Here is a 14,939-nt window from a genome sequence, read left to right as displayed (position 1 = left end):
AGCACCATTCTTACAGGTTAGGGCTGGGTCTCCTAAGTCAGACTACATCTACTGCCCGTTAACGTTCACATGCAGCAGGAAGACACTGCAGTCAGGACTGAACCGCTGGGTGGAGAGCGAAGACTCAGACTCATGTCCCCTGCCTCGACCGGCACTAGGCACAGCAGGCCTCCCGTGTCTGGAAACGAACGCCTCTTCCTGCTAGCTGCGCTGGGGAGAAAAAGCGTGGTCCTTTTACATTATTTACCAAACTGTAAGAGCACCCACTGAGAACATTTAAAATCATGAGCATTAACTTGAGAACAGCAGAGAAAGTCTATAAGGCGCCTGCTTCTGTTCTGGGGCTCCTGTGTAATCGACAAACCCCCACCTCCTGGGCATAGTTTTACACATTAACATCACAGGATTTTCCCTCTTTAAAGTTCTAAAGCCTGTGTGGTGGCGCACACTGGGATTCCAGCTACTTGGGAGGCTGAGGCAGCACTACTTGGGCCCAGGAGTTTGAAGCCAGCCTGGGCAACAAAATAATTTTGTTTCAAAAAAAAAAAAAAACTTTTTTTATAGGTTGCTACCTACTTTATAAACCTGGATTTATTGTGACAGCATGTCAAAGAATTAAGTAGTTTAAAAACATTTTCAAAATTAGACCGTTTTCAAGAAACACAAGGACCCAAGACAGTGCCCATGCGAGTCAAGCGCAAAGCCCAGCTGTGTCGATACCCGCTAGAGTGGACAGCAGCCAGCGAGGTGAACCCGCTGTCCCTCCTGCCCTTGGTGCCGCAGCCCGCCCTGCAGCCTTGGTCAAGGACACAAGCTGGTGCGGCGTGAGCTCCACTAGGACTCCATCGGGGTCTCTGCGCTCCTGCCCCTCAAAGGGCCGCCAACAGCTGAGCTTCTTGAACTGCTCAGAACGAGCCGCTCTCGTCTTCCGAATGCTTCATTTACTAAACAGTGAAGAAGTTGTTAGGATGGAAAGCATGCAAACGTACTTAACACTTTATCAATGCGAAAACAAGCAACTTGGCAGCCTAAGTTAACGTGTTGGATGAGGTAGATTTTTTTAATCATCTGTTCTGCTTGTACTTTACCTTGCCTTGTCCTAGATTTATCTAACCTGCCCCGGTAACAGGTGTTCCACCACCCGCAAACCACCGACTCTGCCCTTTTCTCACTCTACTTTGACTGTTTTCTGTTTTCCTTCATCTTGCCTGGAATCATAACCAGCATACAACTTTCTGGATTTCAGGCCCTTCATGTGTGAGTTAAAATCAGAACTACCCAGTGATAGCCGCAGGACCCTTCTGTGGGGTAGGATTCAGGAATCATGGTAGGGATGTTTTCTCTCTGTTTACAGGACACCAGACTTGCTCAAAAACGTAACAAGCAGCTAGGCCAGTGGTGGCGAACCTGTGGCTCGTGAGCTGCAGGCAGCCGTTTGTGTCACTGGAAGCCCACAAGGTTTGCCATCACTGAGCCAGGAGCTCCAGGTCTTGCAGACAGAAGTTGAAAAAGGACAGATCTGTTTACATAGTCACTGGGAAGGGAGGGCTGTTCTCCTCTGAGACTTGTTACACTTCCTTCTGGCTTCCCTAGAAGACCTGTCAATTTTAGGACACTATAAAATAACCTACACCTGAAGTGTGAAGACAGAGCTGTGTGCGCGAATGTCTCTGGGCACTGCACCTACTATGGGGCAGCCTGCGTCCGCCCTGCTTGCTGCCTCCTGTCTCTCAGTCTCACGCTGCGTTACCTCCAGAGCCTTTCCACCAGAGCAGGGAACAGAAGGGCCTCACCTGAAGAGACGGTGCTGATGTCCCACACCCGCAGGCCTTCCTTCTGACCCCCGAAGGCATAAACAAATGGCAAATCAGGGCAACACGAGGAACAGAAGAGAACACCCTGGGGAGAGGACAGGGGTCAGTGATTTCCACCCTCCCAGACAGCTGCAGACCCTACCTGGTCTCTAGGAACTTCCGGTCGTATGGTTCCCCAGAGCCAGGGCACTGCAGGCAAAGGCGGACAGTGACACATGGGGTGAGCTCAGCACGCTCCGAACACCCGGGGGCTCACCTCCATCGTTCTCTTAGAAATCTCATCTGCCATGTCTCCAGAAACCGCAACACTTCTCCTCCACAGTGACAGTGACACCACAGGTCACTCACAGTAGCCTGTTACGCTGCCGAGAATCAAACCTCAGGGCCTCCCGCGTGCCAGGCAAGGCTTTACCCCGGGCCACATTCCCATCCTTTGCATCATTTAAAAACTTTTAATATTTTCATTACTGGATATACATACGGATTATAGAAAATATGAACAGGAAAAAAGTCTCAGTGAGATAACCACTGTTCATGTTTGGGGATTTAAATATAAGCATGGGAAAGTACTATAAAGATAACTCGTCTAGCCTGCTTTTCCATAGCTGAATAAATACATGCAGTTTTAACAGCTGTGTGAGCCGGGTGTGGTGGCACACGCCTGAATCCCAGCGCTGGGGAGGCTGAGGCAGGAGGATCATTGCAAGTTCGAGACCAGCCTGGGCTACAAAGTGAGCTCAAGGCCAGCCTGAACTGCATAGTGAGACCTTGTCTCAAAAGGACAAAAAAACAAAACAAAACAAAACAAAAAAAACCCAGCTGTGTCTTCTAAGCTACAGTCTAAGTAACAGTGCCTGACATAAAATAGGTACTCAGAATCTGCTGAAAGAATCCCTGTTGTTGCTAAACTTTGCTAAGACATATGCTAAAATTAACTTCAGTGCAGTCAGAAGCAGTTTTGTAACGAGGCTGTGACAGATAAATACTCAGCCCCCAATGGCTCTGGCTCCCTGATGTTACGACCAAAATGTGGCCCTTCCTGTGTCTTCTTCTAACCTTCACGATCTCACCAAGCAACTCAATCGTGTGCACTGGAAATAGAGGCAGAGGTCCCAGAATCCTCTCACACCCCTCACAAGTTGAGACGTGCCGCCAAACCTGACGAAACCCAAACGACCCCCATATTCCTTAAAGCAGTGACTTCCAGGACAGACGAGCAGTGCCAGCTCATACACACAGAGCAGACAACATGGGGCCCTCACCATCTTCATGTCCCTGGAGTGGATGAGACTCGGCCTGTCGCCCAGGATGTCCCAGATCTTCACGTACTTGTCCGCTGACGCAGTCACCAGGCAGCCCTTGATCTGACTGCTCAGCTCGAGCCCTGGGGAGGAACAGTGGCTCAGACTCACTGGCACGGGCTCTGTGTCTCGAGCTTCCGCCGGGAAGGGGAACAGCACTGGAGCTCACCAGAGATCTCGTCGTTGTGTGCATTGAGTGTGAACACCGGCTTATCTGACCGTGCGTCCAAATCGTACACGAAGCCGTCGTCAGTGCTCACCTGGAAGAGGGAGAGGCGAGATCACGTCTGGGACGATGGCGTCACAACGGCAAGCGAGACCAGTTCCCTGGGACTCCTGCGGCACCAGTCCCATGCACTGTCACCAGGGATCGCTTCCGCGTGAGCCGGGCGGCACTGAGGCGGGAGTCCATCAGTCCGCAGCATGGGAGGGCGATGCTGCAGCGAGCACGGTGGAATGGCTCACAGGCCAGGGCAGAAGCCAGGCCAGGGAGGAGACAGGGACACTTGAGGCACATCTGAAGGTCAGGCTGGGAATGGGCCACACGTGGATGAAGAAGGAGGGGACACTCCCACTTCCCCACAGTTTGTGGCTTTCCCTCTCTGAGCACTTGTCTGTGAGTAACGGCAGAAACGTGGTCTGACGGCTGAGAGCCAGGACGGCCCTTGCAGCCGCACCTTCCCGCACGCAAACGTGGGGCCTGGCTCAGGGGTGCTCGCTGGCTGCTTCCTGTGCCTGAGACGCCGGGCTGCGGCTAAGGACTCTCAGCGCCATTGTGCCAGGAGCTCACTGAACCCGTCTCATCGTCAGGAAAGAGCTGGCCAACACTGCCCATCTGCGGGGCACCACACAGGACTCCTCCGCCCCCAGACGGAAGCTGCACGTCACTTCTCCTGAGTCTCAGGGTGCTCCGGCGGGGACCGCTACCCTGCAGGCTGGACGGGTGTCCAGAAAGCTCTGAGCCTTTTTCCATGCCCTCCCACCAGAACCCCATGCAGGACAGAGACCTGGAGAGAAGGAGGTCCGTCCCCTGGAGCTGGTCAGACCGCCAAGTAAGACAAAGGCCCAGCAGCTGTGCCGGGTATCTCCAACAACACTCACAGGACGATCAGCAAGTGATGGGGGTTCGGCACACTCCACATGGCTGGCGATCAGCAAAATCGTTCACAAAGCCACCGTGTGTGTGTGTGTGTGTGTGTGTGTGTGTGTGTGTGTGTGTGGCTAAGCCACTGTCTTGTTAAAAAAATCCAACCTCTTTTCAGTCATAAACTCCACACACACAAAGCACTCTTCACACAGAAAAGGCGTTGCAGGGCCCCCTGCTGCCATGACACTAGGGTAAGGAAGTTGTTAGAGATCTAGAACGGTGGAATGGTGACACACGTGTTCTTACCAGAAAGTGACAGGGGGAGAAGGGGTTCCACGTCACCCGCTCGATCTGCCCGCTGAACCGCCACACGCGGTGGGTCTCATCTGGACTCCGACAGTCATACAGCGCCACGGACCTGGACACAGCGGGCAGTGAGGGCTGGGGACCAGCGCTCCTGTCTCTTATTTGTTTAATGAGGCCAAAATTCAGTTACTTAAAGCCTGTTTGAAGGTTCTAAGATAAAGTAGGGAAAAACAAGTTGATTTTCCCTGCTTGGTGACACTGGTGCTGTCACCTGCAGGCAGTGGTGGCCCTGGTGGGGTGGTGACCTTGACCTCCTGCAGAGGCGTCCAGGCCGTTCCTCACTCCCCTCCCTTGTGGGCTCAGAGCCACACGACTCACGTCCCCGCCCTCAGCAGCCTCCAGAGTGGGGCGGCTGAGCTGTGTGATCTGGCAGGGTGGCATCTCCAAGGGCCAACTCAGCGCCTTCACAAGCGTGAGGGATGTAAGCGCCGTCAGTGGGTCCAGCTCCTCTTGCTGTTTCCCACTGCAGGCCCAGCGTGGACAGAGGCGCACACAGGCCCGGAATGAGACTCATGGGAAAGAAGGCCTCTCTGGCCCCACTGCCCCAGTTCTCAGTCCAGTGCCGTGGGCCGTGGTGCCTCTGCTCACCCGACGCAGTGCTGTGAGATCACGTGCGGGCCACCCTGCTCTCGGAAGGGGCGGCAAACCAGGAACAGAGCCACATCTGTCTGCACGGCCGGAAGGGCCAGTGTGGGCACAGCTGCCAGGAGGATCCGGCCGCACCCGCTCAGCCTCACAGGCACAAGAAACACGCGCAGGTCTTAAGCCTTTCCGTTCTGGGATGGCCTGTCTCACAGGCAGGCTAACGCAAGGCTAACACCTTGTGAAAATCAGAGCTGCCAGCAACTCAGACCCGACCTCCAAAGAAAGAAAATCAAAGCTGCAACTCTGAGGGCCACCATTATCACATCACCTTTCCCTCCAGACTGAAAGGAAGGCCACAGGCGAGAAGGGGAACGAAGCTGCGCACAACTTTTAAATCATGCGGCGCCTCCATCCGGCTCCAGTCTGGGCCCCAGCGACACTTCTTTTTTTTTTTTTTTGGTTTTTCTCCAGTACCAGGAACTGGACTCATGACCTTGCGCTTGCCAGGCAGGCGCTGTGCCACTGAGCTAAATCCCCAGCCCCTTTTTTTTTTTTTTTTTTGGTTCCCAGCGACACTTCTAAACCAGGTCAAGAGGACGAACTCAAGCAGCAGCACGGCCAGAAGTGCTTCCTTACTTATCATAGGATCCAGAGATCAGAGTCTGGGCTTCGAATGGGTGAAACTGCAGCGTCTGTACCTGAGGAAGGAAAAACAAACGCCTAGATCTAGCACTGTCTGCTTTGACTAACATCACCCAGTATGCGGTGAGAGCAGATCTGCTCGTGTTTTTACAAATGCTTCCCTCTGAAATTCAGCACCATGTAAAGAAACAAATGACACCACTGAGGGAGGCTGAGGCGGGAGGACCACCAACTTGAGTCCAGCCTGGGCAGCTCAGTGAGACCTTGCCAGCAAATAAAAAAAAGGGCCTGGAGATGAAGTTCGGTGCAAAGGCCTTAGGTTCAGTCTCCAGTACTGAAAAAACAATACAGCAAGAAATGCATGACGCATTCAAAAAAGCAAACCGTATTTCTAACTCAAGGCTACACTTCAAGTGCGGCACCCGAACTGTGTCTGCTGGATGCCTCCATCCCTCAGTGTTCAAAGCAAGCCAAGGACTCTGCGCAGTTGCCGACATCCTCTCCCCGGTCCCGGAGGAGCTGCGCATTGCTGCACGGCCCACACTGGCTCCGCGTTGCTAGGGTTAGGGTGGTGCCCGCCACCCAGGGCTTGAGAAGACCCAGTGAGCCAGTGCGTGAAAACACTTTCTGAGACTGAACTCAGAACCTTTACACCGGGCTTTACCCCTGCACTCAAGATGGGGTCTCACTAAGTCACTGTGTTGTGCAGGCTGGGCTGTAATCCCCCTGCCTCAGCCTTCCAGGGTGTTGGGAGTATAGGGAGGTGCTATCACACCCAGTTATGAAAGCACTTTGTAAACAATAAAAAGCTGTATGTAAACACCTGGGACTCTTTAGTCAGCATCTGTCCCAGGAGTCTTACCCTGTCTGCCATACGTACCTTGTCTGCGTGTACGGCGAGGCTGGCTGCGGGCTTCCCCAGGGACATGTCCCACAGAATGACGGTGCCGTCAGCAGACGCGCTTGCCAGCACATTCCTGAGAGGGAAAAACAAGTCAGACTACCTTTTACAACCAGAAGCATTAAAAGGACTCCCTTTACAACAGCATGGAAAAGAATAAACTCTTAGGAATGAATTTAACTAAAGAAACCCAAGACTTACATAGCGAAAACTACCAACGCTTATCAAGAGAAGTGAGCGACTAAGTGCAAAGTCACACCATGTTCTGCACTGGAAGACTTCATTCTCCTCAGACAAACAGCATCTAGAGTGAACCGATCGGCTCAGAATCCCAGATGTTCAAGGAGAGGGACAAGCTGATCCTACAGTTCACAGGGAAAGGCCAGAGTGGCCAAAAGAAACCTTGGAAGAGAAGAGCAAAGCTGGGAAGCTCATCCTTCCCGATTTCAAAATGTCCTGAAAGGGCAGTGTGATCACAGCAACGTGCGCCGCAGGAGAAAAGACAGGGCACAGAACGAAGAGGCCAGGAGAATCCCTTGGTACTTCTGAGTTCTGACGAAATGACCTCAGGCTGAGGTGGTTTCTCAGACACACACAACAAAAATACACTGGCCATCATTACCAACATGAAAAATGTGTGCCGCCAATGATTCTACGAGAAAGTAAACGACAACCCACAGAGTGGGAGAAAAAAACAGCAAGTCACATTTCTGATTAGATATGAAGATGTAGAATATAGAATGAGTTCCAACAACTGAATTAAAAAATGGGGAAACGCCTTAAATAGGAATCATGCATAAAGAAGACATACAAGGGCCGATAATCAGAGACATGCAAATCAAAAGCACATTCAGGGAACATGTCATACCGGTACAAAAGGATGGCTACTATGAAAAAGAGGGAAAAGAAACATCAAGGGTGTGGAGAAGTCCTTGTGTGCACTGCCAGTGGGGACATAAAAAAGTGCAGTCGCCATGGAAAACGGAGACGGGACCTCAAAAACTTAGAGCTACTGTAAGGCCCAGCAGCGACAGCAGTGACAGTCCTGGGATCCACCGGCAGCAGGTCATTACACCAGCAGCTAGCTAATGGGTGGGAGCAGCCCCTGAACACCCGCTGGTGCGTGCAGACAGCGGGGTGCATGATGTGTCCCAACACGGACGAGCGCTGAGTACATTATGCTCACTGCAGCAAGCTGGTCCCAAGGAACAAGCACTGTATGCTTTCAACCACGAGAAACAGTAGGGCAGTCACCTTCGTGGGTCGGAAGACAGCGTGGCGGATGTCACGGCTGGGAGCAAGAGAGGGGAGTTGGTTTTCAATGTTCACATCTTCCCTTTGGGAAGATGAAGCTCGGGTGGTAGACGGTGACGACAGCGGTACAATGTGGACACATTGTACTTACAATGGTGACAGTGGTCATCTCTGAATTTTGTATTTTACCATAATTTAAAGGAGAAAAAAAAAAAGTATATGACTGAGACATGAGGGAAGCGGGAAGACTCCCACGGGAGGGAGCACAGCCCCGGGAGCACCGCTCCGCGCAGCACTGAGCACCCTGCACGCCCAGAGCAGCACTGGGGTGTGGCGCTGGCTGGCAGGCAGGGACAGACAGCAGCGCTGCGGACCCAGCAGCACACACAGCATCCCTAGGGCAGAGAAGCAGGTGGACAGAGGCCCACAGCACACAGGGCGGGAGGCGTAGGTACAGTGTTCCAAGGCCATGCTACTGCAGGCTTTCAGAACCTGCCAGTGCCATTTTTCTTACCTGGTTAGCTTATTCCACGAGAGGTCAAGGACGGCATCCGTGTGCCCTTCTATGAGGGGACTCTGTAATGATCGCTTGATTACTTCTTATGCCAAAGTAAGAAACGGTTCATTTCCAAGGTCAATGCCACAAGGCGAGCTTGCTGTGGAATGCGCACTGCCCCGTTACCTTAGATGAGTACTCTCCGCGGGACAAAGCAGAGTCCTTAATCTTGGCGCTCACCTCCCACGTGTCTGTCCTGCCCCCAGGCCCCTGAACCTAACAATCTAGGCTGCAGGAAGACAGGGCTATTGAGAACCCGAACCTCAACAGGCCGAGTGCAAGTGCTGTCCTGTACCCCACCTGCCCATACCCTAACCTCCCTCTGCCTTAGAGCGCAGATGTTCCCCTACTCCCGTACCTTTTTTCCTTTCTTCTTCTTCTTTTTAGAGAGCTTACTTCCAAGTGTGAAAACTGGCTCCAAAGAGTCCACAATATCAAGGTCCCATACTTCAATGACAGGGGTCATAGTTCCCACAGCAATGTAATTTCCTATAGAGGCAAAGAGCTTTGGGTTACTTAAAATGGAAAAAAAAGAACAAAGAACTAATCAGACACACTAATCAGGATCCACTGTAGGCTCAGCGAGCAGTGCTCAGAGAGTGCTTCCTGCCCTCGTCCATGCAGCGCCGGAGGCTGCCACCGGGCAGGGTCCAGCTCAGGGCCCCAGTGCGCTGAGGACAACTGAAGAGCACGGGCGGGCGTCACCTCGGGCCTCCAAGTTCCCATCTACATAATAAGGACCAGGACTGGCCACTCGCCCACCTGCCTTCTTCACAGACCTTTCAGACCGAGACTGTGTAGAAGCTTTGCAAACAAGACAAAGGTGTCAACATTATCAGTGTTCACCTTCACTAGCACTGCGCAGAGGTGGCTGCAAAAGCTAATACAACAATCTAATTGTTTGTGACAAGCCTCTTTATTTTAGCTGTACCTGATGTTTTTTGTCAAATAGGCTATGCCACTGAACTCTAGCTGGATGCTTCAGACCATCCCGCCGCCCTGTACTGGGTTTTCATGGGGCGCTAAGAGTGTCAAGTCCAAGGCCCTGTCTTGCAGCCTGCAGAGGAACAGTGTCCTCCCAGCTTACCTGAGGCCTGGGGAGACACGGACCCCAACGATGACACCATGGTGTGTTCAGAACTACACGATTACAGCTTCACAAAGTGACAGCAACTTCGACACGTCAGCAGCAGTTCTGAACACACAAGGGACGGAGTCTGCAGCACTGTGAAGGGGACCACTGAACAATCTCAGGTTTTCTAATTACCAGTGGAATCATCTGGGCTAGGATCAAAGTTCAGCCACTCCACACTCAGAGGATATGCAGACAAGAGGATGTCATGGTGCACGTAGAACGAGTCTTCCTCCTGGTTGTAAACTGAGAACAATGGGAAGAGACTTCAGCCCAAGTAAGAGCCATCAGAAGTTACATGAAACCACTGTACTTTACTTCCTTCTTTTCTCCTCTCTTTCGTTTTCTTTTCTTTTTCCAAGTTAGGTCATTATAGATATCATTTATTAACAGAACACTACTAAAATAAGACACATGTGATGACACTAAAAACCAATGCCAGTCATTACTGCCAGGTAAAATTTCTGCATGTCTAATACTCCCAGCACGTGGCATGCCCCAAAGTGGAACACAGGCACTGACCGACTCTACCCTGCAACATCTCCCCCAGGTGAGGGGCTCCAGGTCCCATGCGTTACAGCAGGCAAGTACAGACAGAACGGCCTCCTCAGTACTGCCATTTTATCTTCTAAGGGTCCTGCTAATTATCAGTCAGACTGAACAAACAAAAATCACTGGGGAAAAGCAATTCATATTTAAAAATCTAAACGCTTGCCAAGCTGGGTGTGGTGGCTCATGCCTATAATCCCAGTACTCCAGAGGCTGAGGCAGGAGGATTGCTTCAAGTTCAAGGCCAGCCTTGGCTACACAGTGAGGTGAACTACATAGTGAGATTATCTCAAAATAAAAAACACAACCAAACCAAACCAAACTCGCAAAAACCCGAAAATAAATGCTTACCAAGAATTTGTTCTTCTTTAATATTTAAAAAACAGTTTACAAAGACCAACAACATGACTGGGAAATGAAACCCATGGGGACAGTCTTCCTGAATTTAACAACTAACAGACCTGGGTAGTTAACATTCAGTTACAAAGGAGCAAACTACATTTAAATCAATGACTGTGAGATCTTAACACTAATACAGCCCAATAACCAGAATCTCCCTTCTTCACCTCCCACAAACATGCTCTTTTATTAAGAATGTAGCAAATAATAAAATAAGCTGAAGATTTTTTTTTCAGTTCTTTGCCTCTCTCCTTCTGGAACAGATCCTGGGAGTAGCAAATTTCTTATAAAGTTCTGTCATCTCAGTCTACGATGAGAATGCATGTTCAGATGGTCAAACCCTCAACCATGTTCAGTGTACTTCATTTACACATTAAGTAAAGCTGGTGATGGTATTTTAAAACATACTGTTAACCATATCAGAGCGACAGCCTGGTCAGCTTTAGAGAACAACTGTGAAGTTGAATCACACGCTGGGTGATTCTCTCAAACCCAAATAATAAATGATACCTATAATGACCTAACTCAGGAGGAAGTGGAAATACAATTGTTTCATTTCATTTTTTTCTCAGTTCCTGACACTGAGTTCCATGCAATGACTCTAATGCTGTAATGCTCTCAGATGAAAATGATGACAAAACAAGTGTAATAAGGTTTTAGTATTCTGAAATTAGAACTGGTCTTAGGGGCTGGGGATTTAGCTCGGCTGCACAGCACCTGCCTGGCAAGTGCAAGGTCATGAGTTCGATTCCCGGTACCGGAAAAAAAAAACCAAAAAAAAAAAAGTTAATTAGAACTGGTCTTAAAATTAACGAACATGCTTCTCACCCAAAATATATAAATGTTCAAAGATAATAAGACTTCAGAGAGAATAACTTTACATTATAGTGCCTGCTACTGAAAGTCTTTTTTCTTTTAAGAAAAATTTCCTAAGTGGATCACAATGAGCCTAAGCGGGCCTAATCTACAGGCTTTCCACAGGTGGCCTTGGAGGTCTTTAAGTTTCAGAAATCCAGGCTCAGAAATGGAACACAGCTCAGTGGTAAGCAATCTCCTCGCACAAATAAGGCCCTGGGTTAGGTGCCCAGCGCCTCAAAAATAAATAAATAAATAAGTAAAAATTCTGATTGAAAACTTCAAATCACTGCTTACTTTGGATGTCAGCAGAGCACTCACTTCTGGCAGTGGTACAAACATTTCCTGAGCTAGGAAAGATGACCAAGATCTGTTGGCTGCAAAAGAAAACTCTAGCTCTCTGGGCTGAATTATTATGGGGAAAGTACAAAAGGAAATGCCTAAAATAACTGAAAAAAAGCAAGATAAAAACCCGACTACTCAGCATAATCTTAATCACATAGAATGTGTCCAAAAAAATTGAGGAGTGAAAAAACAGGGTGGCAAATGACCAGCTCAGGGTCATAGGATTACACATTTTTCTTATATTTTTAATACAGTTTTACTTCCAGGTTTCCATATTGGAGAGGGGAAAAAAAATGAAAAACTGGTGAATGTGTTTAAAGAAAAGTGTTCAGAAGGTCCTAGGGAGCCTATTTATTGCCATAAAAAAGGTCAGGTACCAAAACTATAGCTGGGATTACACATATGCAAAACAATGACCAGGAAACAACCTACATAAAATTCACCTGCATAGCCAACCCAAGGGAGGTGCAGCAAGATCTGCACCAAAAGTTCCCGCCAGAGTAACTATGCGGTCAGTTTAGCATCATCTAGAAAACCAGTCAGCACAGACATGCTGTACTTACTATGCACCTCTAAATTGCACTGCTCCTGCTCAGCTCGGCCACAGACTATGAGATTGTCACTAGGCTTGATCAGGAAATCTTCTCGTTCATATTGTTCCTGTGTGGACAGGCCAAAGGTCGCTGGTTAGAGGGAGAAATCCAGCCAGGTTTTCAGACAGGAAGGAGCGTGATTGAGAAAGCGATGTAGTAATTTACCGTATCTTTCAGAGTAACATAGGGATCTTGATCGTTGCTCCCATAGACTGTAAGCCCCAAAAGAGATTCTCCAAGAGTCTCGGCATCTGTACAAATTTACCAATCAAAATGAATACAACAGTCCTCTTGACAAAAACATTTTCCTAAGAAATTGCTCTTTAGACTGCAATCCAGCTGGTACCTATTTTATAGGTAACTATGAATCATCCACAGTTGGGAAAGGAAAGAGGGCAGGAATTTATGAGCCATTCACACTTCACCTTTCAAATGTACTTCTGATAGGCTTGCAAACTTACTTGATGATAGAATTCTTTTTTTTTTTTTTTTTTTTGATGATAGCTTTTGTGTTTGTTTGTTTGGTTTTTTTCCGGTACCAGGAATCGAACTCACGACCTTGCATTTGCCAGGCAGGCACTGTGCTGCTGAGCTAAATCCTCAGCCCTGATGATAGAATTCTCTTATGGCACATCTACAAGGGTAGCATCCGATAGACCCAGAGTACCGGACACTCAGGAAAAGGAAGCTACACTGCGCTGTTACAGGGAGGTCCTCCAGGGCGCAGGGCTAACACCTGACACACGCACAGAACCACTCTGGCAGCATAACAGAAGACTACAGAGGCACAGGTCCAGCCCTCACCAGCCCACTCGACATGTTTACACACACTTCCTTTCCCAAAAGGACAATATAGTTCTGGGAATATCTTCTCAGCTATTTCCCCCAAGATTTTTTCAGACCACCCAAGCCCTCTGCTCTATTTCCTTTTTCTCCTAGAAACTGGGGTCCTCTTTTTCCTCTGTAGCAGCAGTGTCTTAAATATACATAGCCTGAAAAATGTGGATGCCACCAAGGAAAAGGTATAAAAGTAAGTTGAGTATACTGTGATTGCACACAAGAATTCACAGTGGGCTACAGACGATTAAACCTCAAGTGTGCAGTGACAGACACGTACTATTTTTCCTAAGATCTCAGACTTACATCTTAGAGCAGGGCATTAGAGCTTCTCTTCTTAACTAATTTAGGAAACATGTTCTCTGTCCAGATTATATAACTGATAAAACTCACAGTAAAGCTCTGGGCACCACAAACATGGACTAGCACACCGAGCCTGTGATTACAAAACCAACAGAAGCGAGTATGTCTCACCTGGGTCGTCATCCTCATCGTACCTGTCCAGGTCGTATTCGGCCAGCTCATCATCATCCACTGTGCGGTCATCCTCAGGGTCACCATCCTCCAGGGGCTCCCTTGGTCGTGCCTGGGTCCGGGCACTCTGCATGCCATCTTCTGAAGGACTGCCTGCCTCCTCCTCATCGCTGCCACCTTCCTCTCTGTGAGAACAAAACAAGAAGAAAGAAATCACCCACACAGCACCTTTCAGTAAGGAGACCACCACGCATCACGATTTAAGATACACATTCCATCAGGACTGGACCACACACGGCAGCATTTCAAAACTTACTGTAACTTTTCCTTTGCTTCAGCAATGAGGCGTTTTACTTCATCTTTACTTAGCTCTACCTACAAGAGAACCAACACCGCATCACTGTATTTAATAAAATAACTGGAAGTCTTTGAGTCAAATAGGTTTGCAAACAAACGTAAAACAGACCTTTAAGAAACATCAAGCACCAACCCCGGCTCTGCGTGTAACGTAAGTGGAGCTTTCAGTGTGGCCATAACCCCGGTTCCCTCTGGGATGCCTCTCCCTTGCTTCCCTGTAGCGGCCCTTAACAAACCTCCCTTACTTTACTCCCTGTTCTTTTCTCTACTATTGCTGCCACGTACGCACTCCTGGGGTTCATATTCTTGCAAAGGCCATTCATTCTCAAGGCTAAAATCACTGCTTTTAAACTCATCCCTCGGGACTTCCTCCTCTGCTGATGTGCACTGCAGCTCCGCTCTCCCAACGGCCAGCATAATTTCCCACGGGGGCACCCCTGCCCCGAGGGAGTTCACCTCGCTTCGGAGCTGGCCGCCCACACCTTCAGTCCCTCTAAGACGGCCGCCGCCGCACCGCTGCGAGCCCTCTGGGGACAAGCCTGCCGGCACCGTCTCAAGCGCACAGCTCAGCGCGTGGCCGGTGCTTACAGAGACCGCGCAGCCGAGCGGCCGCCCAGGTCTCACCAGAAGCCTCCAGCCACGCCGAGACCCCCTCCGCAGGGACCCTGCACGGCGCGGCGGCGCAGAAACGGAAGGCGGGGCTTAACGAAGACGTATTTATTTGTCTAATTTCTGGTCCGAATAGTCCCTCTTCAGTAAGAGCCGTTTTCTACTTCAACGAACTTTCGGGTAACCTCCGTTACCTGCGCTAAAGCCTACACCGAGCGCACGCCGCGACCAGACGCCAGCAACGGCGAGGGAGCCGGCGGGCCCCGGGGGTCCCCCGCCCCGC

The 14,939-nt window shown here is 49.7% G+C and overlaps 1 protein-coding gene across 1 annotated transcript in view; it reads right to left on the bottom strand.

Annotated features, from left to right (window-relative positions):
- Positions 1 to 553: 553 nt before the first annotated feature.
- Pwp1 (PWP1 homolog, endonuclein) overlaps positions 554 to 14,939 on the bottom strand; it is a 15,011-nt gene continuing 625 nt past the window's right edge. The window contains exons 2-15 of the mRNA XM_005374640.2: positions 14,007 to 14,065; positions 13,691 to 13,875; positions 12,545 to 12,630; positions 12,350 to 12,446; positions 9,774 to 9,884; positions 8,865 to 8,995; positions 8,465 to 8,526; positions 6,676 to 6,772; positions 5,790 to 5,851; positions 4,509 to 4,620; positions 3,285 to 3,375; positions 3,077 to 3,198; positions 1,794 to 1,899; positions 554 to 944 (exon numbers count right to left, since the gene is read on the bottom strand). Coding sequence (XP_005374697.1) covers positions 835 to 944; positions 1,794 to 1,899; positions 3,077 to 3,198; positions 3,285 to 3,375; positions 4,509 to 4,620; positions 5,790 to 5,851; positions 6,676 to 6,772; positions 8,465 to 8,526; positions 8,865 to 8,995; positions 9,774 to 9,884; positions 12,350 to 12,446; positions 12,545 to 12,630; positions 13,691 to 13,875; positions 14,007 to 14,065 — 1,431 coding nt within the window. The 3' untranslated portion in view covers positions 554 to 834. The remainder of the gene's footprint in view (positions 945 to 1,793; positions 1,900 to 3,076; positions 3,199 to 3,284; positions 3,376 to 4,508; positions 4,621 to 5,789; positions 5,852 to 6,675; positions 6,773 to 8,464; positions 8,527 to 8,864; positions 8,996 to 9,773; positions 9,885 to 12,349; positions 12,447 to 12,544; positions 12,631 to 13,690; positions 13,876 to 14,006; positions 14,066 to 14,939) is intronic.

The sequence above is a fragment of the Chinchilla lanigera genome, unplaced genomic scaffold (genome assembly GCF_000276665.1).
Source record: "Chinchilla lanigera isolate Chin_1 unplaced genomic scaffold, ChiLan1.0 scaffold00004, whole genome shotgun sequence".
Classification (NCBI taxonomy): domain Eukaryota; kingdom Metazoa; phylum Chordata; class Mammalia; order Rodentia; family Chinchillidae; genus Chinchilla; species Chinchilla lanigera.
This window is presented reverse-complemented; position numbering and strand designations above follow the sequence as displayed.